The sequence below is a fragment of the Astyanax mexicanus genome, chromosome 3, assembly GCF_023375975.1.
Source record: "Astyanax mexicanus isolate ESR-SI-001 chromosome 3, AstMex3_surface, whole genome shotgun sequence".
NCBI classification, from domain to species: Eukaryota; Metazoa; Chordata; class Actinopteri; order Characiformes; family Acestrorhamphidae; genus Astyanax; species Astyanax mexicanus.
In genome coordinates, this window is record NC_064410.1 from 55904989 (window position 1) to 55928165 (window position 23177).

General features: G+C 42.5%; 1 protein-coding gene across 1 annotated transcript in view; it reads left to right on the top strand.

Annotated features, from left to right (window-relative positions):
• Positions 1-22962, top strand: part of gna12a (guanine nucleotide binding protein (G protein) alpha 12a) — a 78744-nt gene extending 55782 nt beyond the window's left edge. The window contains exons 3-4 of the mRNA XM_007247801.4: positions 15099-15149; positions 18044-22962. Of these exons, the coding sequence (XP_007247863.2) occupies positions 15099-15149; positions 18044-18613 (621 nt within the window). The 3' untranslated portion in view covers positions 18614-22962. The remainder of the gene's footprint in view (positions 1-15098; positions 15150-18043) is intronic.
• Positions 22963-23177: the final 215 nt, after the last annotated feature.

The window sequence follows — 23177 nt, forward strand, 5'->3', positions numbered from 1 at the left end:
CCAGTCATGCAGTCATTCAGCTAACAGAGTGGGACTGAACCATTTAAATAACAAGGCAGGAGTTATTTAGCGTGTTCATTGGTGTTTTTTTTTTTTTTCGTTTTTAAACTGTTTGCAGCTGCTCAGAAGTTAAGAATGAAATTAATTAGACATATCACCAAAAATATTACCATTTATTATGCAAATAAGACACCTTTTTAGGAGAAAGGAAAAAAAATCTTCTTGACCATTAAAGGAAAAATAATGGAGCATTTCTATTGTTTCATACATCATGACAGTTAAAACAATATAAAACTGGCATATTCAGATGTTATGTGTCACAAGACAAGACTAGACTTGACTAGACAAGGCTAGACTAGATAAGACTAGACTAGCCTAGACTAGACTAGACAAGACAAGACAAGGCTAGACTAGACTAGACTAGACTAGACTAGACAAGACAAGACAAGGCTAGACTAGACTAGACTAGACTAGACTAGACAAGACAAGACAAGGCTAGACAAGACTAGAGTAGACAAGACTAGACTAGACAAGACTAGACTAGACTAGACTACACTAGACAAGACAAGACTAGACTTGACTAGACATGGCTAGACTAGATAAGACTAGACTAGACAAGACAAGGCTAGACTAGACTAGACTAGGCTAGGCTTGACAAGACTAGACAAGGCTAGACGAGACTAGACTAGACAAGACAAGGCTAGACGAGACTAAACTAAACTAGACAAGACAAGACTAGACTAGACTAGACAAGGCTAGACTAGACTAGACTAGAGTAGACAAGGCTAGACTAGACAAGACTAGACAAGACAAGACTAGACAAGACAAGGCTAGACAAGACTAGACTAGACAAGACAAGGCTAGACAAGACAAGGCTAGACAAGACTAGACTAGACTAGACAAGACAAGGCTAGACAAGACTAGACTAGACTAGAGTAGACAAGGCTAGACTAGACAAGACAAGGCTAGACTAGACAAGACTAGACTAGACTAGACAAGACAAGGCTAGACAAGACTAGACTAGACTAGAGTAGACAAGGCTAGACTAGACAAAACAAAGCTAGACTAGACAAGACAAGGCTAGACTAGACTAGACTAGACAAGGGTACCATCCATATTTTCCTAAGGAAACCTGAGAGAAGTTGCCACCTTCAACAACAACATGTAGACATTTGTACTTTTAAGAGTATTTTAAAGAGGTTAATGAACTCCAAGGCTTCTGTATGACACACCACACAAGCTCAGAGTTTACTGGACCTGACACACACTTTAATAACACACAATTAAGCAAGACGGGACATTCCAATACATACAAACCAGTACACAACAGACCCTCTGGAGAGAAGCCAGGAGGGTGGAGCATGGAGATCTTCCAGGGAGTCTCTCAGCATGTCTGGAGCTGTGATGTTTGACACTGTGGGTGACTGTTAGAGCTGAGGCAGCGGGGGTTTTCTGGGTCCAGATGGGGCCTTCATAAATGATCTGTCACTGAAACACAAGCACAGGCATACAAACGGACAGATCAGCAGACGGACAGGCACATCTGTGGGCACGGAGTACAGCTAGACCATCTGACCTGCACCTGTCTGACCTGCAGCCTCCCAGAGGAGAACATCCTGACTCTCTCTCCAGTTTATGCTTCACCAGTGGAGGAGGAGAGGGTCCTGTGGGAAAACAGCTGAAGAAGTGTGGGAATCTGCCAGCCACATGGTCATGTGATGAACTCCAGCATCTTATCATTATCCACTGAGTTCACTGTGTGACCTGTAGGTCAAAAACAATGGACAATATATACACACATATACACAAACACACATTTTTTTGGAGCAGTTGGCTCTACTGTCCAGAGAAGGCTTTCTACTATAAATATTTGTTTGTATTGCTGTGAGGATTTAATTGCATTCAGTAACAGCACTGTTGGTCAGGAGTGTTGGATGAAGCTCAATCATTCCAGATAACACAGTTCATACTGGAGGGCTTTATACCCCTCTAGCCCTCACCTGGTCATTTGACTATATTGGCATACTTAAATGGACATAGACATATGTACTGAATGTGTATATATAGGAAACAAATTGATTAGATTACAATTAATCACATCTGTATGCTATCTATTTGTCTAAAAAAATCAATTTGTTTCCTATATATACACATTCAGTACACATGTCTATGTCCAGGTGTCTTGGTTCATGGCCTGGACCAAAAGGCTGAAATTTGGTCCAACCAACAGAGGTGATCTTAGTCCAACTGAACCATGGTTTGGTTCATCTGCAGTTTTAAAACACTTTAAGATAGTACGGATATTCAGGCCCTATAACAGTATATTGAGGCAAGCTTTTGTCACCAATTAAACAATAGAAGAAGAAAAAGAACTGAAAATTAGTAATTAAGTAAACATGAGCATTGGGAGCATGAGGGGGCAATTATATCTGTAGGTGATGTTATAACTGTTGCACAGCACTCTTGTATATTAGCTATACTGGAACCAGTCTTGAGTTTTGTGCTTGAAGTTAGTAATACTATAATGTTTACTGTTTAGTAGAACCAAACCAATTAGTTTATTATTTTCTTTAGGGAAAGTTTGCACACAGTTGACAACACAACAACTTGAGATGCCTGCCCCTCTACAAACCAGTCAGTGTTAAGTATAGGTTAAAATATCCTTAAATAAGCGAATACGGTGTTTTAATTTCTCAGAATTTAACAACCAATATTCTAGTATTAATTTTAATATTTAGTAAGGGTAACAGTTTACTTAGATGCTCCATTTTATGGCCTTGTTGATGCTCAACTGACATTCAACTAACACTGAATTGAATGTCCTTTAAATTGAACTTAACCCTATGTTGAATGTAAATGATTCAAAATAGAACCTAAACCTACACCTAACCCTAACCTTAACCCTTAATCAACCCTAAAATCTAACTCTACACCTAACCCTAACCTTAACCCTTAATCAACCATAAAATCAAACCCTACACCTAACCCTAACCTTAACCCTTAATCAACCATAGAATCTAACCCTACACCTAACCCTAACCTTAACCCTTAATCAACCCTAAAATCAAACCCTACACCTAACCCTAACCTTAACCTAAACTTAAAATCTAACCCTAAACCCAATCCTAAAATATTAAGATAAGCGTTTGGATTAGAGTTGAATGTAGGGTTATATTCAATAGAGAATCATTTACTTTCACCTTTTAGTTCATTTGCATTTAATAGACATGTAGTTGAATGTCAGTTGAGCATCAAAGAGGCCATCAAATGGACCATCCAAGTAAAGTGTTACCTTAGTCAAACTGGGTGGTGGGGGGGTCGTAGGGAGTTTCAATAAAAAAATATTGATATTTGACATTATTTATAAATATGATTTGATAATATACAAAATAATACAATATATCGCCACATCGATATATTGTCCCATCCCCTAGTAGTGATTTTTCCCAAATACTCAGGTGCTCAGAGCTCACATGACTTGCATAACACAGCTGATGTGATTGTTTACATTTTTCAGATTCTGTGTAAATCCTCGATATGTTTATAGAACTTCCTGATAGCCGTTCATTTTCCTTTCACTGCTCTGCTATTGGAAAAACACAGTCTGAGGCTATCCTCAAAGATAAAAGAGCTGGGTTTACAGTTACAGCCAGATCAACAGGGCTGGACGGGTCTGCAGCGCCGGGGCGTAGTGGAGAAGGTGCCGCAGCTCCATGCGGGGGATTAATCGGACTTCTCCTCTCATGTCCAAACCAAACAATTAATTTCTCTCTAAGGAGCTGGAAATCAAGTCGTGTTTGTTTTGCGTGACGATTATTTACATTTAACTCCGAAGAGAAGCAGGCGTCGTCTCTGCGAAATAGAACCGGGTCTGCTCTCTGGATCTCCACAAAAACTAAACCACAAAAAAAGAAGCTTTTAAATGAACTGACTGTTCCCATGTTTTTATGTTAGGGTTGATATTTAGAAAAGACTGTTAAATCGTTTGAAGCTGCGTCCAGCGGAGCTGTTATTTGTCTTTAATGACTGTTAGAGTTTATTTACTTCTCTTTCAGCTGGAGAAATTGGTATCCTAATGGTGTTCTGATGTTTCCTAAAATATAAAGCTTAGAATTTAACTGACATCATTACCCTGATGTAATTCTCATTAATGAAATATAGATGTATATTTTTACTGTTTAGCAGTTGAGCAAAAACCTTTTGAACATGATGATACACACATTTTTTACACATTTTTTTACACACATTTTTATACATGTTAGGTCCTACTAATTCCAAGTAGCTAGGAGAACTTAAAAATCCATTCCAAGCAAAAGTCCACGGTTTTAGAAGGCTATCAGTTAAAAATGAACTTCCACTGGGAGTCAGAACAGCAGAGTCACTCACGGTCTTCAAACACCAACTGAAGACTCATCTTTTCAAAGAGTTCCTAAACTAATCTTTAAAAAAAACGTCTAAACATTATCAAGCTTGGTGTATCTCTTGGTGTGATCCTAGTCTCTACAAGCTAGCTAGCTATGGATATTTTGAAGTAAACTATGAGGAAATACATTAAATGTAAATGTAAATATAGAAATAAATATAAAACATTAGTACCACTGACTGGTCAAAGTCAAAAACATGGATTATTTTCATCTACAGTGGCTTGCATTAAGGGGTGGATATTAGGTAGCAAGTGAATAGTCAGTCCTTAAAGTGAATGCATTAAAACAGCAAAAATTATATGTAAGCCATTTTGGCAAGGGTCAAATTGTGGTGTCTAGACAGCTGGGTCGGAACATCATGGACAAACAGTGAACTGGTGTAACGGTCATGGTCACCTGAGGCTGATGTCCTTAGGTACATTCCTGGCGTATTGCTAACCTGGCAACGTACAACACAGGTGCGCTACTGACTGAATTGAACTAAGACATACGTCAACATTCTCTTGGCAGAGAATTTTTAACAGGCAGGTCCCCAATAGACATATACCTCCTCACTTGTTATGCACACATGGACACAGCAGTGCACAAACCCAACTTTAACATCAGCAATAATCAAAATTAACAAGCGTAAACGAGCAAAAGTCAGAGAGCACCTGGCTTTTAAAGGGAGTGATGGCAAGTGGCATGATGATTGGTTTATTGCACGTTATGACCAAAACCAACCCATGATTAATTAAGAGAATTAGTACATGCCTTTTGCACATTTTAAATCACGCATTGTAAACTTTCCCCATCGTTACGATAGCAAAGACACACTGACACACCCTAAATCAAGCTCACCTATAGATTGCTAAAATAGTGCCCATAGTCTTCTAGCTAAGCATTTAAATGAACTATTTTAGATACTAAATGTAAAAATCTGGATATATTTCAATATTTCTGTATTGTTTGACTTTGTAAGCAAATAATAATCTAAAACCTTTAGATTAGAGAAAACCTGTTAATAAACAGACATGCTACAGTCTTTACAACTGTAAAAAAAAAAAAAAAAAAAAAAAAAAAAACCTTTAGTTGTGGCCAAAATTTTACCTGGCTCCATATACAGTGTTTTATATATACAGTATTGTATCCCACACTATAAAGTCATTATAGAGTCATCCTGTGAGAAACAGCTGTCTGTGTGTCTGTCTGTTTAAACAGACTGAGTGAATGAGGGTTTAGTATTGTTCAGTAATGATGTTGTTCTGTTGGGTTTTATTGTTGTTGAATTGAGTCGTGAATATGTTTTGTTTCAGAGCTTCCCTCCCCCTCCACCTTCTTTCAACCCACATCCATCCACCCACCCGGCCAGCGTCAGTCTCTGTGATTAGGGCCTGTATCTGAGCTGGGGGTTGCGGTGCTGGTGGTGGGTAAGGGGGGTTCATGGGGGAGGGCTCAGGATTGGATCGAGTTTCAGCGGACCCTCCATGTACTGTTTATTTGGAGGAGTTCAGGAGAAGGAGCTACAGCGATACGGATCACTGCGGGGAGGGCGGGGCTACCGCTTCCTCCTCCTCTTTTATAATCAAACCCCTTCTTGGCTGCCGTGGGTCATCCTTCCCCTCGGCTCGGGAATACCCCTGGGCACGGTTTGTGTACTCTACAGTAACTCTGCAGGCTGTGGGCCGTTACTGCACGGCCATGTTCTTTCCCACACTCGCAGCGAGGCTGTCAGAGCCGGGCCGGTCCGGTGGGATGGGGAGGCAGTGGACTGTTTCATATACTGCACTCTCTCTCACCCGCAGCGGAGCAGAGAGGAGGAGGAGGAGGAGGGGACGGGAACTGTATCAAGAGATTGAAACTCAGCCTCCTGAAAGGCCTTTTTTTACTGTCGCTAACACATTACATCATGTGTACTGAGAACAAAAAGTACAACGACTTAAAGAGGACATAGTATACCTCCTTTACACAGTTTTAGTCCCTTTCAGAATGAGCCGTTTAAGGGCTCTGTCACTTTTATGCAAATGCAAAAGCAGTTGCTGGCCATTAACTTCTTTAAAAATCATTGTTTGAAAGTATTTAAGTTTTTACCCCCTCCCCCATCTGCTGGCTTGGCACAAAACAGTAGGTACAGATCCCTCCCTCAGACAAAGTCTGCTGCCTAATTCTACTGTGTACCTTCTGTGGTGCTCAACCAGCAGAACAAAGTGGCAGATCTTTAACTAATCTAGTGGGTGGGGTTTTGGTGGGGGTTAACAGGTGAGGGGTTGCGCCAAGGTTGGTTATATGCATGTTTCCTTATTGTATCTGATATGATAACTTTTTGATGTTCATTTGAAGGTCAGAATCAGGACCAAGTCAAAACTTTAGGAGGATTTTTGAAGGTTTTGATTTGATTTGATTTTGTTCTGTATTGTAAATGGACACTCTTGGACACATTTGTTGTAAACATGCCTATGCTCCTGTTGTATTAGTGCTGCATTATTCAATAGAGTAGCATTTCTTTACCATATATAGTACCATTCGAAGGTTTGGACACACCTTAAATTCAGTGGTTTTTCATTATTTTAAAATGTTCTGCATTTGCATTGTAGATTATTACTTTGGTCATTTACATTATGAAGAAAAACATATGAAATTATTTAGTTGAAAAAGCGATAAACAAAGCAAAGATTCTTCAAGTTGCACCTCTAGATTAAACAGTTTTGCACATATTGGCTGGACAGCTTTCTGAGGTAGGGTCACCTGGAATTCAGGCTTTCAGTTAACAGCTGTGCTGAACTCCTCAAGAGTTAATTACTTGAATATTTTGTCTCTTAATGTGTTTGAGAGCATCAGTTGTAAAGGTGTGAAGCAGTAGAGTTACAGGTATACAGTGAATAGCTCTATATGTGTAATGTTCTTATCCACATTATGTCAAGAACTACTCAACTAAGTAAAGAAAAAAGTTTCAAGAGCTTTAAAAGTTACCTTAAATGCAGTCGCAAAGACTGTCAAAAACATTATGATGAAACTGGCTCTCATAAGGAACACCCCAGGAAGGAAAGAGCAAGAGTTTCCTCTGTTGTACAGGATAAGCTCATCAGAGAAACCACAAATTAACAGCACCCCAGATAAGTAATTAGAGTATTTTGGTTTGTTTAACACTTTTAAGTTACTACATGATTCCTATATGTGATCCTTCATAGTCTTTATTACTTTAGTATTCATTTACAATGTAGGAAAAAAAAAAGAAAACATTGAATGAGAAGGTGTGTCCAAACTCTCTTTTCCTTTTTTTGATTGTGGATTGAGAGTGCCGCCAACTCTCAACATAGAGCGGCCCACCAGGGATCATACCGCCCATCCCTGCCGACCCTAAAACTACATTATTACAGTGATAAAGGGAAAATTTGAAGAGCTTTTCTGATTGATTTTAACTTTAATCAGATACTGTGCTCTCCTGCTGAGGACGGGAGCAGATCTGAGATGGGCTGTGGTCAGTGTGCTGCAGGGCTTTGACCTCAGGACTGCGATGAGGGGCTGAATTTGTATTATATTTGTGCGAGAGAAGGAGGAATGTTTTTATTCTGTGAGAGTGTGTTTTAAGGAGAGATTGATAAAAGCCACAGGCACTGCTATCAGATATCTGCTTCACTTCCTGCCTGAGTTGCGTTTGGTCTTGATGATGTGTGTGTTTTTTTCGTGTGTGTGTGTGTGTGTGTTTTTTTTCATGTGTGTGTGTGATGTTGGGGTGTGGGCCTACAGCTTGTGACGGAGGGGCGGCGCTGTCCCCCTGTAATCCTCTCTGTTTTCTCACACAGCTGTTTCCTGTTGGGAATATGGGCCAGGCCATGAGCCTGTGTGCGACACTCATACACTCATACACTTATACACACTCTCTTACACACACACACACACACACACAAGCCTAACACATGCACACACTTTACAGGACACAACTGGCTCTCACAGACAATGTGCAGTGAAATATCAAGGTCACAGAGTCTGCCACCCATACCAAAATTCACACGTCAGGAAATAAGATTCAACACTCGCTGGGTTCTGCTTCTTAAGTTCCTGTATTCGCTCTGTTCTGGGTTCTCGGTTCTGTTATGACGAATCTTTAAGTGCCTTCTCTGGAAAAGTCAGAGCAGAGCTCAGAGTTGGGCAACGTTAGTAAATTATCAGCAGTGAGTACTTACGAGGACAGCAGGCGTAATTGATTCTTGGAAGAGGCCGGTGTTGACACAGTGTTCTGACTGCTATCTCCTCAGAGCTTGGACGCCACACTGGCCAGCTTTTTTAATGTACCGGACTCTGCGCTGACCTTTGACTACAACCCGACAAATACATAAGTTGCCAGTAACATCAGCTCTCGCTGTCAGCAAAAATGCTGTCGATAATGTGCCGATAATTACTGACTTTTCTTGTTTTTGACTGTGTTTTTGACAGAGCTAGAAAACAGTCTCTCAGTGATAACCTCAAACCCACAAAACCTCAGTAGTAAACAGTAGTAAACTTTAGTAAGCCTAAGTAAACAGTAGAGGACAATGATAGTGTAAAATTTTTATTGATGTTTGCTTATTTAGTAATATTTTATCCTCTTCAGTAACACAGAATCGTCTTGTGATATATCGAGTATCGCAGAATTACAGTATCCTGATATCATCGATTCCCACCCCTGTTCCATAGTGTCACATTTGTCATATAAAGGCTTTACCACCCACAGTGGACAGCACAGTGTAGGCTGAAACACCAGACAGATAGGGGTAACGCTTGCCGAATAAAAGGTAAAGACTGGTTTATTTACAGAGCCGTAAACAGAATAACACAGCCAGATAACAGTTTGAACAGAACTCACAGTATAAACAGAAGACGTAGTACAGGAAACAGTCCAAGATCCGAAGCCAGAGAGACAGTCCGATAATACAACAAATCCGATAAGGGAAAAGACAAAAGGCAAAATCCGGAATACAGAAAAAAGGGTCATAACAAAAGGGCAGACAGAAAAGGGTTTGGAATAACGCTCAGTACGCAACATGAGTCGACACTACCTCGCAAAGAACATATGCTAACAGAACCCTATATATACAAAACATAGATTTACTATGAACCGGAACAACTTAGAACACAGGTGACTCTGAACGGGGGAGCGTAACACGATTGGGTGAAGGTGAGCAGCTGACAGTGACGTCATCACCAGTGGGTTCATGGGAAATGGAGTTCGGGAGTGTGAAAGGAGAGGCTAGAGACGTGACAGTTGTTACACCTTAGCCCATGTCTGTCTTCTGTTTCTCCCTTATTTTGTCTCTTGTGCTCCTGCCCCTCTGTTTTCCTGTCAGTGTTCACAGCCATGTGCTATTGTTGTTGTTAGTATTTGTCTCCACCCTAGCTCCGCCCCAGCCCTGCCCTGTAGCATCAGTGTTCTCACCTGTGTCCTGTTTGTAACCCCGCCCCCTCGTCTTCCTAGCCCAGGTGTTTCTCACTCTCCTCTTGTATTTAAGCCCCTCTGTTAGAATGTTCAGTGTCGAGTCTTTTGTATTTTGTCTTTTGTATCTTGTATCCAGTATCCTTCGTATCCAGTATCCAGTATGTATCCTTGCTACCCGTATGTTTCCTTGTCTTAGTTTCTTAGTCAGTGTTTCTCAGTTTATATTATCCAAGCCTTGTTGTTTTGCGTTACCCGTGTTTTGTTTGTTTTGATTTATCTTGTTTGTTTAAAATAAATATTATCTTTGCACTTACGTCCTCCTCCTTCACACCCCTCCGACTCCCGTGTAACATAAGACTCGACCTAAATATGGACGTAGCGAAGAGGAATGCCACGAGGAAGGCGGACCTGGCGTATCTCCGGTTCCTCGCGGAGCTAATTCGGGGGGATGAACCGCTCCCGGCGCCTCTCCGTGGGGTGGAGAGTGTCGGCCCAGCTCCAGCTAAGCTAACTAGCATGTTAGCTCCACCGCACTCTCCAGCCCGACCGACTTCCAGCACTCCAGCGCGGCCGACTTCCAGCACTCCAGCGCGGCCGGCTTCCAGCTCTCCAGCGCGGCTGGCTTCCAGCACTCCAGCTCGGCCGGCTTCCAGCTCTCCAGCGCGGCCGACTTCCAGCACTCCAGCGCGGCCGGCTTCCAGCTCTCCAGCGCGGCTGGCTTCCAGATCTTCGACTCCGGCTCCGGAAGCAAGCTCCGGTCCGGTGTTCACAGCCACGCCCACTGCTGAATCTGCAGCTCCTGTCCGGATCTTGGCGGCAGCCGCACTCTCAGCTCCTGCTGAAGCGGCTTCTTCGCCAGCTGGACCCACCGCCTCTGTTTCAGCGCTGCCCGCGGCTCCCGCCGCCTCTGGATCAGCGCTGCCCACGGCTCCCGCCGCCTCTGGATCAGCGCTGCCCGCGGCTCCCGCCGCCTCTGTACCAGCGCTGCCCGCGGCTCCCGCCGCCTCTGTACCAGCGCTGCCCGCGGCTCCCGCCGCCTCTGTACCAGCGCTGCCCGCGGCTCCTACCGCCTCTGAATCAGCGCTGCCTGCGGCTCCGGCCGCCTCTGACTCTGTGCCCGCGGCTCCGGCCGCCTCTGACTCTGTGCCCGCGGCTCCGGCCGCCTCTGACCCAGTTCCCGCGGCCCCGGCCGCCTCTGACCCAGTTCCCGCGACCCCGGCCGTCTCTGACCCAGTTCCCGCGGCCCCGGCCGCCTCTGACCCAGTTCCCGCGGCCCCGGCCGCCTCTGACCCAGTTCCCGCGGCCCCGGCCGCCTCTGACTCTGTGCCTGCTGTTACCCCAGTTCTTGTGCCTGGGGGTCCAGCCTCTGCTCCTGTGCCTACTCCCAGGTCACGAGCTCCTAGACCCGCCGCGCCTGCTCAAGCCGCACCCGCCGCGCCTGCTCAAGCCGCACCCGCCGCGCCTGCTCAAGCCGCACCCGCCGCGCCTGCTCAAGCCGCACCCGCCGCGCCTGCTCAAGCCGCACCCGCCGCGCCTGCTCAAGCCGCACCCGCCGCGCCTGCTCAAGCCGCACCCGCCGCGCCTGCTCAAGCCGCACCCGCCGCGCCTGCTCAAGCACCAGCAGCTTCCGCTGCCACAGCTCCAGCTCCAGCACCTGCTGCCACAGCTCCAGCTCCAGCACCTGCTGCCACAGCTCCAGCTCCAGCACCTGCTGCCACAGCTCCAGCTCCAGCACCTGCTGCCACAGCTCCAGCTCCAGCACCTGCTGCCACAGCTCCAGCTCCAGCACCTGCTGCCACAGCTCCAGCTCCAGCACCTGCTGCCACAGCTCCAGCTCCAGCACCTGCTGCCACAGCTCCAGCTCCAGCACCTGCTCCCGCTGCTCCAGCCTCAGCTCCAGCTCCAGCAGCTCCCGCTGCTCCAGCCTCAGCTCCAGCTCCAGCAGCTCCCGCTGCTCCAGCCTCAGCTCCAGCTCCAGCAGCTCCCGCTGCTCCAGCACCAGCAGTGCCTGCCGCCCACGTGGTACCCACTGCTCCAGACCCTGTGCCCGCGGCTCCGGCCGCCTCTGACCCTGTGCCCGCGGCTCCGGCCGCCTCTGACCCTGTGCCCGCGGCTCCGGCCGCCTCTGACCCTGTGCCCGCGGCTCCGGCCGCCTCTGACCCTGTGCCCGCGGCTCCGGCCGCCTCTGACCCTGTGCCCGCGGCTCCGGCCGCCTCTGACCCTGTGCCCGCGGCTCCGGCCGCCTCTGACCCTGTGCCCGCGGCTCCGGCCGCCTCTGACCCTGTGCCCGCGGCTCCGGCCGCCTCTGACCCTGTGCCCGCGGCTCCGGCCGCCTCTGACCCTGTGCCCGCGGCTCCGGCCGCCTCTGACCCTGTGCCCGCGGCTCCGGCCGCCTCTGACCCTGTGCCCGCGGCTCCGGCCGCCTCTGACCCTGTGCCCGCGGCTCCGGCCGTCTCTGACCCTGTGCCCGCGGCTCCGGCCGCCTCTGACCCTGTGCCCACTCCCAGAACTTTGTATACCCCCAGGCCTGCCCCAAGGCCCCCTGTCTTTGCCCCCAGAACTGTGCCCAGGCTGGCTCCTTGGACTTCCGTACAGACTTTCGCCAGTCCTGGGCACCCACCAATGTTTGTTCCCGTGTCTCTCCCTGTCCTGGTCCCGGTGTCTGTGTTTGTTCCCATTCCTGTCCCCGGTGGTTTTCCTGTTCCCGTCCCTGTCACTGTGTTTGTGTCCGTCCCTGTCCAGGTATTTGTTCCAGTTCCCCGGTCCAGTTTTGTTCAACCCCCTGTCCAGTCTCCATTCCTGTCTAGTGTCCAACCCTCTGTCCCGTCTAAGCCCCCTGTACAGTCTTTCGTCCAGTCTCCGTCCCCTGTCCAGTCTTTGTTCATGTCCCCTGCCCTTTCTGCATCCCTGCCCAATGTACAGACCTCTGTCCAGTCTCAGTTCTCGTCCCCTGTCCAGTCTCTGTTTTTTCTGCCTCCCCAGTCTCCATTCCAGTCCCAGTATGTTTCTCCTGTCTAGTCTCCTGTCTCAGTTCCTGCCCCTGTGTTCTTTCTCTGGTCTTGTCTAGCCTTGTCTTGTTTTTCTGTTCCCTCTCTCTCGGCGCCTCTGGTAGTGGCGCCGTTGAGGGGGGGTAATGTTACACCTTAGCCCATGTCTGTCTTCTGTTTCTCCCTTATTTTGTCTCTTGTGCTCCTGCCCCTCTGTTTTCCTGTCAGTGTTCACAGCCATGTGCTATTGTTGTTGTTAGTATTTGTCTCCACCCTAGCTCCGCCCCAGCCCTGCCCTGTAGCATCAGTGTTCTCACCTGTGTCCTGTTTGTAACCCCGCCCCCTCGTCTTCCTAGCCCAGGTGTTTCTCACTCTCCTCTTGTATTTAAGCCCCTCTGTTAGAATGTTCAGTGTCGAGTCTTTTGTATTTTGTCTTTTGTATCTTGTATCCAGTATCCTTCGTATCCAGTATCCAGTATGTATCCTTGCTACCCGTATGTTTCCTTGTCTTAGTTTCTTAGTCAGTGTTTCTCAGTTTATATTATCCAAGCCTTGTTGTTTTGCGTTACCCGTGTTTTGTTTGTTTTGATTTATCTTGTTTGTTTAAAATAAATATTATCTTTGCACTTACGTCCTCCTCCTTCACACCCCTCCGACTCCCGTGTAACAACAGTGGCCTGCCATGATAATATATTGTGGACAATATATCGTCCCAGAAATGATTGCAATAAACAATATTACTCATATTCATTTTAAGATCTTAAAAATTCCACTAACATAATGATAATAGGGTAACACTTTACATTAAGTGTTGACTAACTAACATGAATTAATGTATTAGGTACCATGAATGAGACATGAGGTAATACATTAAAAACGCTTAGGTAATGTTAATTAAACAAAGAACAATTCAACTTACATGTAGAAATTGTAAATATAAACCATGATTAATCAATAATGCTTTTTAAAGCATTATTAATAACATCTGTTAAACATTACTAAGCATATATACAGCTCTGTTCAGTAAAATAAATATATACCTGATGTAAAGTGAAAGCGGAATAATTCTAATCCTTGTAGAGATGTATTTCCAATAGAAGTAAAAATGTAAAATAAATAATATTATATTAGTTAACTGACATCAGTATCTAAAAAACAAACTGGCTACCACTGCATAAGTGTTATCCCAGCCAAATATATTTATAAATAATATTTAACTAATAAATATTTAACAATTACTGTATGCATAGCTGCAGCATATAAGCAAATGACCAGAAAAGCAGTTGTTATTTGTTTATCTAACATTAGTTAACATTATTAATGAAGTGTATGATTTATTGTACATCTTAATAAATGCTTTACTTCTAACGTAAGTTAATGTGAAAATAACATTAATTAATGCTGTATTTCCATGTTTAATTAATATTACCTAAGAATTGTTAATATATTATCCCATAGAAATAGAAAATAGGAAGCATAGGAAAGCAATTATACCATTTTAAAGACAATAACATTTTAAGTAATCCTAGCTTGGGAAATATATGCTTTTTGCTTTACCTTCTGCCGTCTGCACTATGTGTATAGAGATGGTAGGTGATATCAAGATTATGACAGACCCAGTCATGACCATGGCAACTTGCTAGAAATGTCTATGCGAACAGTGCGAAAATTGACTTGTCTGGCAGAAAACACATCCACAGTTATTGCAGAAGACCCCACAGACATATTCAATAGGTCAGTGTAGTGTTCTCTAGCTCTTTTGGCAAAAGTCATGGGATGCGATACTACTTCTTTTCCCATAACTTTTGTCATGTGAGTGTTTTCAGTCAATTCATTTTTGAGCTCTTTTTTTTTTATTTGCACTGATGGGTCGTGTTTTGTAGGAATACTCAGAGTTTCTGCTTAATTCTCAGACAAAGATAGGAACATCCTGTTAGTCCCAGACTTTCCATTCCAGAATTAGATCAGCTTCAGAGCCCCGATTCTCTTCTCTCTCTCTCTGTTTTATGAACTTTTGCAATTAGATGATATTTTAGGCGTGATTGAGTGTTTGTAGCTGGTTGCTATGTACTGTATTCTGGCTTCTTGAGGTCAGCCACTGTTGTGTTGAGGCAGATGTTCTGTTGGATGTGGTCTAACCGCATTGAGAAATATGGATGTGGGATTTGGCCGACTGAAATGATGACAGAGGACAGACCCCCTCTGACCCTGAGGCTGTTGATTGTTCCCTGTCCTGCTGCTCCATTGAAAATGAATTGTGTGACAAATCTATTTCTGTGTTTATTCTTTTCACAGAGTGAATCAGTGAAGTATTTCCTGGACAACTTGGATCGGATTGGGCAACTGGTGAGTCATGATACCTCAGCACTCAGATTGCCCCAGTTGCTTCATATCATCCCATTAAAATGTAGGATGATGGATGTTTTCCAGTTAAATCCAAAAAACACATTTTTCTGCTCAGACATCAGATATGTAGGATCGTACAATCTGTTTAGAATATTGTGATTCAGCCTAAAAAACTATGTAAAACAAAGTATTGGGACACCTGCTTAAACATTGTTCCTCCTAAAATCAAGTGTATTAAAAATAGTAGAGAATTCTGGGCTGATGCTGATATCCGATATTACTCATGTAAACATCTGCCAAAGCCATTATACAGCTTAAAGATTAAGAAACCACTTCCGTTTCTGAATCAGTTTCTCTGATTCTCTGATTCTATTTATAGGTATATGTTTGAGTAAAATGAACATTGTTGTTTTATTCTATAATTTCTACCAAATTCCAAATAAAATATTGTAATTTAGAGCATTTATTTATACTACAGAAAATGAGAAAATGGCTGAAATAACAAAAAATAATGCAAAGAAAGCAAGTTCATATTCATAAAGTTTTAAGAGTTCAGAAATCAGTATTTGGTGGAATAACCCTGGTTTTTAATTACAGTTTTCATGCATCTTGGCATCATGTTCTCCTCCACCAGTCTTACACACTGCTTTTGGATAACTTTTTGCCTTTACTCCTGGTGCAAAAATTCAAGCAGTTCAGCTTGGTTTGATGGCTTGTGATCATCCTTTGTTTTTTAGCATGTTTTGCCTACTGCGCTTGCACAGATCTCCAAAGCGAGGGGGGCTTCCCCACTAGCATGCTGGCCCTCCCTACGTCCCAACTAAGCCCCATTATTACAGCCCACCTCAGTCTCAGGATTCTTATCTAGAACCCCTATGAGGGGTACAGCACAAATGGGGCCACGATGAACCCCTTCTGGTCCCATAACTTACTCTGTTGGGGCCCACCCTTACATACATCCACACTCTTTGTGGAGACAACATGGAACTCTTGAGGTTAGGTGGGCTTTAGGTGGGTTTTATAAAGCCTAGTGTCAGACAGGATGCCAGTTAACAGTGTGGAGATCCTGGGCATGATGGTGCAGATCTTTGCCCTCTGATAATGTGCTATGGAACAGGATTAGAAGCTGTGAAGCAGGAGTTGCCAAGAGCTCAGAGAAGAAAACACGTAGCCCCAGTCTCAGAAGAGTGTTAAAAGCCAGAGAGCTGGATGTGTTTTGTGTGGGCTGTCTTGGAAACCAAGACTGAGGCCAAAAGAAGTCATGTGAGAGGCTTGTTAATGGAAGTGACACAGTCTTGTAAAGGCTTGTAGACTTCTGGCTAGCCCTCTGACCCACAGGAGAGCTTTCCAGGCTAGTCTGAAGCTCATTTCACTCAAATAACCAATAATATTAATACATTAAATGGAGTGGAAAGTGAAAAATTGATAATCGGTTGTATTGTTCCAGAAATAATTGCGATATTGTCATTTTAAGACAATTTTATGGCACTGATAAAATAATCATACAGTAGCAAAATGATGCATTTACACACAAAATGTAAAGATCAGTGAAACATTATTTATTGAGAATATTTTGAAAGTGAAAATACAATGTTAATTTAAGTTTAAATATCCTAAATAAATAAAACATACTTAAAATTAAAACACTACATATAAGCTTTTTCATATTAATGGGCTCTTTTCTATAAGTAAATACAAAGGACAATTATTGACATTATGTCCTTATAATGCCTAATGAACCAGTAATATCTAATACACATGTAATTATTGTGATTGGCCTAATGATCAAAGTTAATTTAATAAAGTTTAGCAATAAGAAATGCCTTTTTTGCATAAGAGTTCTATTCTATTGGTAATTGTTCTCTACAGGGTCTAGACATTAACACAGCTATGTCAGCAAAGTGTGTAACTTAATGAAGCTTATTCTATTCATAAGAAGGGAATGTTTTTTTGTGATAAAAAATAATATATCCCAATATTTAAAGATGTTTTCATAATACAGACAGTACAGTCCCATACTTATTACAATGACTTTTATTCTAGCTGTGCTGTACCCTTATGTAATTAAACATGTCTTATTAATTAATCCTTTGTATTAAAATGTACAGTAGGATAGTCCTCTTTAAACTTTGATGACACACTCTTTATAATTGTCTATTATAAAAACAACATTTATTATAATATGATAAAAATGTCTAATTGTCAATGACTCTGAGTGGTCCAGTGAAATATGGCACTGCCACTATGAGATGAGGATCGTCGGTGTGAATCACGGATCATGTTTCAGCCTCAGCTGCCGGAGTCTGAGAGAGCACAATTGGCCCTGCTCTCTCCAGAGGGGTAGATAATGCTTTCTTCCCACATCACTTTTAGTGTGAAGCCACTCTGCTGAAGTACAGCATTACAAGGGTGAGTTTTCAATGTTTTCAGTGTTGTAACGCTAATGCTGCTGCACCCAGCCTTAGTGCTGGAGAAACTTGACTGAAAACTTACCCTTAAACAAAATATTGGAAATCTAAACTTACTGTAAATAAACAGAAGCGCTTTAATCACCCAAATAAATGTTTTTTAGAAGAAAAATCTGTGTAGATTAACATAAAGCGCTTGTTTGACATTGAAAGGATTATAGTTTTGTTTACATAGGTGCTTCCCCCAGCTTACCTATTAGAAATTAAACATGGCGACACACTTGCTCACTTCGATGTAGGCATCCTTACTAGTGTTGCTTAATGTGATTTATAATTTGGTGCGCCTTATGTATGAAAATAGACCAGGAAATAGACGTTCATTGATAGTGCAAAAATATGTGAAAAATATACGTTCATTGATATGTGCAAAATATGGTAAACCACCTATATATACTAAATTATTTTTGTCCTTTGTATGCTCACTAGAATTATGTCCCGAGTCGTCAGGACATCCTGCTTGCCAGAAAAGCCACCAAGGGCATCGTGGAGCACGACTTCATTATCAAAAAGATCCCTTTCAAGATGGTGGACGTAGGCGGTCAGCGCTCGCAGAGGCAGAAGTGGTTCCAGTGCTTCGACGGCATCACCTCCATCCTCTTCATGGTCTCGTCCAGCGAGTACGACCAGGTGCTGATGGAGGACCGCCGCACCAACCGCCTGGTGGAGTCCATGAACATCTTCGAGACCATCGTCAACAACAAGCTCTTCTCCAACGTCTCCATCATCCTCTTCCTCAACAAGATGGACCTGCTGGTGGAGAAGGTGGCCAAGGTCAGCATCAACAAGTACTTCTCTGACTTCCGCGGAGACCCGCACCGGCTGGAGGACGTGCAGGCCTACCTGGTGCAGTGCTTCAACCGCAAGCGCCGCAACCGCCACAAGCCCCTGTTCCACCACTTCACCACGGCCATCGACACGGAGAACATTCGCTTCGTCTTCCACGCCGTCAAGGACACCATCCTGCAGGAGAACCTGAAAGACATCATGCTGCAGTGACTGAGAAACCACTTCACCAGCCTGGTCATGATGGAGACACGCCGTTGTGCCATACGTTACAGGTTATTGTGCCACTGTAGGAGGAGATACACCTTCTGGACGTCATTTAAAGCTGCTTTGAGCTGGCTAGACGAATATCGCCATTTATAAAGAGAATATCGTATGCGGCGCTAATACTGGTCGTATAATCAGTATTGGTGTTTCATGTATGATAGACTCAACCATGTGGTCAAGAGAGTTGAGCCACTGGAAAGACTTTGTACCACTATGTAAAGAATAAGGGGGAGACCACAGACCAGAGAAACGAGACTGAAGTTACTTTGTAAAATCTTCGTAAAAACGAAAGAGCATGTGAATATGGACATGAATGAATTTGAATAACACTGAGATTAATTTGATTGTGTGTATGAGTGTGTGTGTGTGTGTGTGTGTGTAAATGTGTGTATGAGTGTGTGTAGAAAAACAGAACAGAAGCCAGCATCTACAACTACACTATATGTACAAAAGTATTGGAACACCAGCTTATTAATTGTTTCTGCAGAAATCAAGGGTTTTGTTGGAGTAGCTATCTCTGCTGGGAAGGCTCTCCAAGGAAAGGCTTTCTACCAAATTTCGAAGCATCACTGTGAGGATTTGGTTGCATTCATTGATAAGACCTCCACAAGTCATCCCAAAAAGATTGGGTAGAGCACAATCGTTCCATTGAACATAGTTGCTGAGAGCTTTAAACATCTCTAGCTCCAGAAAAAGTTCTATTCTTTTGGTAATACTTCTCTACCAGTCTCAGTGTGCACATCTCTCTACACTCTCTACACTGTGATTTTTAAGTCAGCTGAACAAAAAAATATTGAATTGTACAAACTAGTCGCCTCAACTAAGATTATTAAATTTCTTGATAAAAAATGGGCCGAACTAAATCATTTGTGTTTGCAAAATTTACAAATTATAGTTAAAGATTAAATTAAAGATTGACCTTTTAGTTGAACGGGGTCTATGGAGCAATTCAGCAGGGGTTTTCACCTGATGTTGGTCATGCTATTTGCATATTGGGCGTGTCCTCCCACCTCTCACTCACTCACCGTCAGTGTGTAGTCATTCCCCACAGACTGCCTTCTCATGGAATCTTATATGATTGACCATAAGGCAGGTATGTAATAGACTAAATAAATTCCAAGTCCCAAGTTGCTTTGTTAAATTAACCAAAATAGTGTTGCACCCACTGGATGATTAAATTAATGTACACCTTTTCATTGGCAAAAAAACTAAGTTTTTTTAGTTGATCCTAAAGGATAGTCAGCAAAACGTATACAATGCACATTTAGTAAAACTTAAATCAGGCGAACTAAAAACCAAAATTAATTGTTTAAGTTGGTGAGAGTTAATATTTGAAGTTTTAATATATATATATATATATATATATATATATATAAAATAATTATCTGGGCTTAAGATTTCTAGTTGGCAAACCGCATGTGACTTTCATCAAAACTTCAAAAAAAAGTTTGAGTTGGCCTCAAAACTCTAAAAATCTAGTGCAGTAAGTTGCCTTGCAATTTTGAGTTTCTCATTTTTTTATTTTTACAGTGTAAGCAATTGATGCAACTTAAAGTAGTTAAATGCATTCATTAATTAAAAGGGCTGTCCACAAACATTTGGACATATAGTGTAATTCTCACAGCTTTGGCTTCTATTTAGAGAGGGTGAATTGGCGTTAGTCATGATGAAGCTGAAATGAATCACTGATGTCCTGACTGCTCCCAATCACATCTCATCTCTTTTTTTTCTGATATACTGTACAGAAGGCCTTATTAATTAAAAACAATGAGGACCTTAGTGAAGCCAAGAGCATCTGACAGGGTTCTACGTCAGTGTGTAAAAATGGCTCAACCTGAAAAACAAACAAAAAAAATGCCTTCCTTGGCCAAGTCTGAACATCTCGTTCTGCTTCTGACTGCTTCATTTGACTCTTTCTGACTTTCTTCAACACAGAACCAAGAGAAAAGCTTTGTACAGCTGCTCTGCTGCACTAACATTTTAGTTTGACCCCCCATCAGCATTGTAATTTTCTTTAAGAATTCACTATTATAGCAGTTTTATAAGGTTCTTTCAGGAGCACTATCTCTGATTTTTTTTAAGTATGAAGTTACATGAAATGTGTAGAGTTAACTAAACAGGGTTTTGTACATAGATTCACATGACTTCTTCTTTTTAATGGACATATGAAATACACTATGTTTCAGTCTGTTTCAGCACTTCTTACTTTAAGGGTGTTTTCACATCTGTATTTGTGTATTTGGTTTGCTCTGGTCTGAATCAGTTAATGAATTTGTAAAATTTGGAGCATTTTCACTTTGGTCTGGTTTATTTTTGTGCAGAGAGCAGCAAAGTGCATCACAACAAATAGAGATGAACTATGATTGTCTTTTTTATTACAGTAAATTGAGGCCAATCAAGTGTGGGGCTGGATGCTGCATTAACTTTTCCAAATTAACCTGGCAGTGCATCATTCTGCAGGACTTCTGTAATGTTCTGCTCTATTTCTAATGATAAAATGACCTTTATTTTTTGGATTTTTTGAATTAACCACATTTAAATAAAAAACCAACAACAAAAATAAACCATCCAGTTATTGGTTAGACCAGTCTGGGGTGGATCAAGAAAGTAAATACAAAAAGAAGGTCCTCTTTCCTGGACTAGTGTATATTTCTGTACAGTTTAATTGTGAGCAACACCAATGTTGGTGTTTGTTAATAATTATCTGGATAATAAACCAGATTAAACAGCCCCAGAACAGCCAGTTAGCTCAAATTTGCCTTGTAGACTAAATAATTGGAAAATGTTGATATCAGATAACATTCTTAGACCTAGAATACCTCCTCTCAAGGGTCTCAAGGCAATTACTTTGGTCCACATTCATTCCTGTCCAAAGAAATCAAAGTGTGAAAACAAACCAGACTTAAAAGTGCAGGTGTGAAAACGCCCCCTTAAATGTCTCTTCCAGCTGTTTTTCATTGATTTATACTGTCATATCACTGGTATTACATTCATATCACACTACGTAAGTAAGAATCAGAAGATGAAGGTGTCTTGAAATGTTGTTTCTGCACTGCACCTGTACTTAATGTTTGAAGATGAGGAGGATGGTGTAGACATCTCTATTGACCTGCCAATAAGTGGTATTAGGGCTCTGCTTCTGTGCTATAAATGATTCAGTAATGTGTATTTTTTGCAACCCATTTCTAAAAAAAGTAAGAACAGCAAAGCATTTATCATTTTGTTATGTTGCTTTTTCTTCTCACAACACTTAAAATACATTAGCACTGAGAGTACCAAGCGGTAATGTGTTATGAGGGGTTATTTTGTCCCATTCTTCCTGCAAACACCTCTTAAAATGTGCATTTTTCTCTACTCCATATATTCTCTACTGGGGACAGGTCAGCCCAGTGTACCCTCTAATTTCACAGCCAAGCCTTTGCTATTGCAACATTTGTGCAGCATGTGGTTTTGCACTGTCTTGTTAAAAAACACATGGACATCTCTATGCACAGTTTGGTTAAATCGAGCTGGAGCATGGTTTTGCCCCCTCCCCACTCCCCGCTAACCTGCACTCACACTGCGTTTAAACAATCCGTGCCCGAGCACGCTTACGTCATTACTCGCTGCTCAGCAGGCTTGCTGTTGTTGTGCCGAGTTCAGCACCCGTGCCATGAAAAGCACCCTCTCTCAAGAGTGCATAACCACCTTTTTTTTCCCCAGAAATATTTTTATTTGGTTTTCCAAATACACCCCAAAGACATTATGTTATAATTAAGCACAAGTTGTGATACACATACAAAGAAAGCACACAAATACAAAAAACACAATAAGCCCTCAACTAAAGACTAACACATACACAGCGATATTCCTTGTTACAATGGCAGTGAGTTCAAAATTTAAAGTTGCATTTTTGGATAGGGTTACACAGAACTGAAGAAGAAAAAGCTGCACAATATGTGGGGACATCACAGTTATCTTTCCTCTATATGGTCCAGAATTGGTTGCCATTTTTTTGCAAAAAACTTTAGTTACAGATACACTGTGTTTTTGATAAATAAGATATAAGAGATAATCTAAGTCAAGTCAACAGTCAAGGTCAAGTTATAATATAATATACTTAGAAATACGCTCCAAAAGTCACGATTATCCTAGTCTTTTCCTTTTCCTGGTGGGGATGCTGAATTCGAAACAAACAAAAAGGACCTTTTGATGGTCCATGCCAGATGCCGTTGAGCCCAGAGAAGTTGACACCTTTTCAGGACATGGTTAACATAAGGCTTTTGTTTTGCACAGAATAAAAACATACAGCAGACCATGTTGACTCATGCATCATACAAAAATGCAAAAAGTCTTTCAAGCTACATTTTTCATTGCGTTATACAGGTGAAGCTTGGTGGATGTGTTGGTTTTGTTGGGATTTTGTATGGAAAGAATAAAGTATGTTCTAACTGCAACTAAGTGGATGTCAGATATTGATAAAAATAGACATAAATGAGAGGTCCATGTCCGATCATGTCAGATAGTTTTG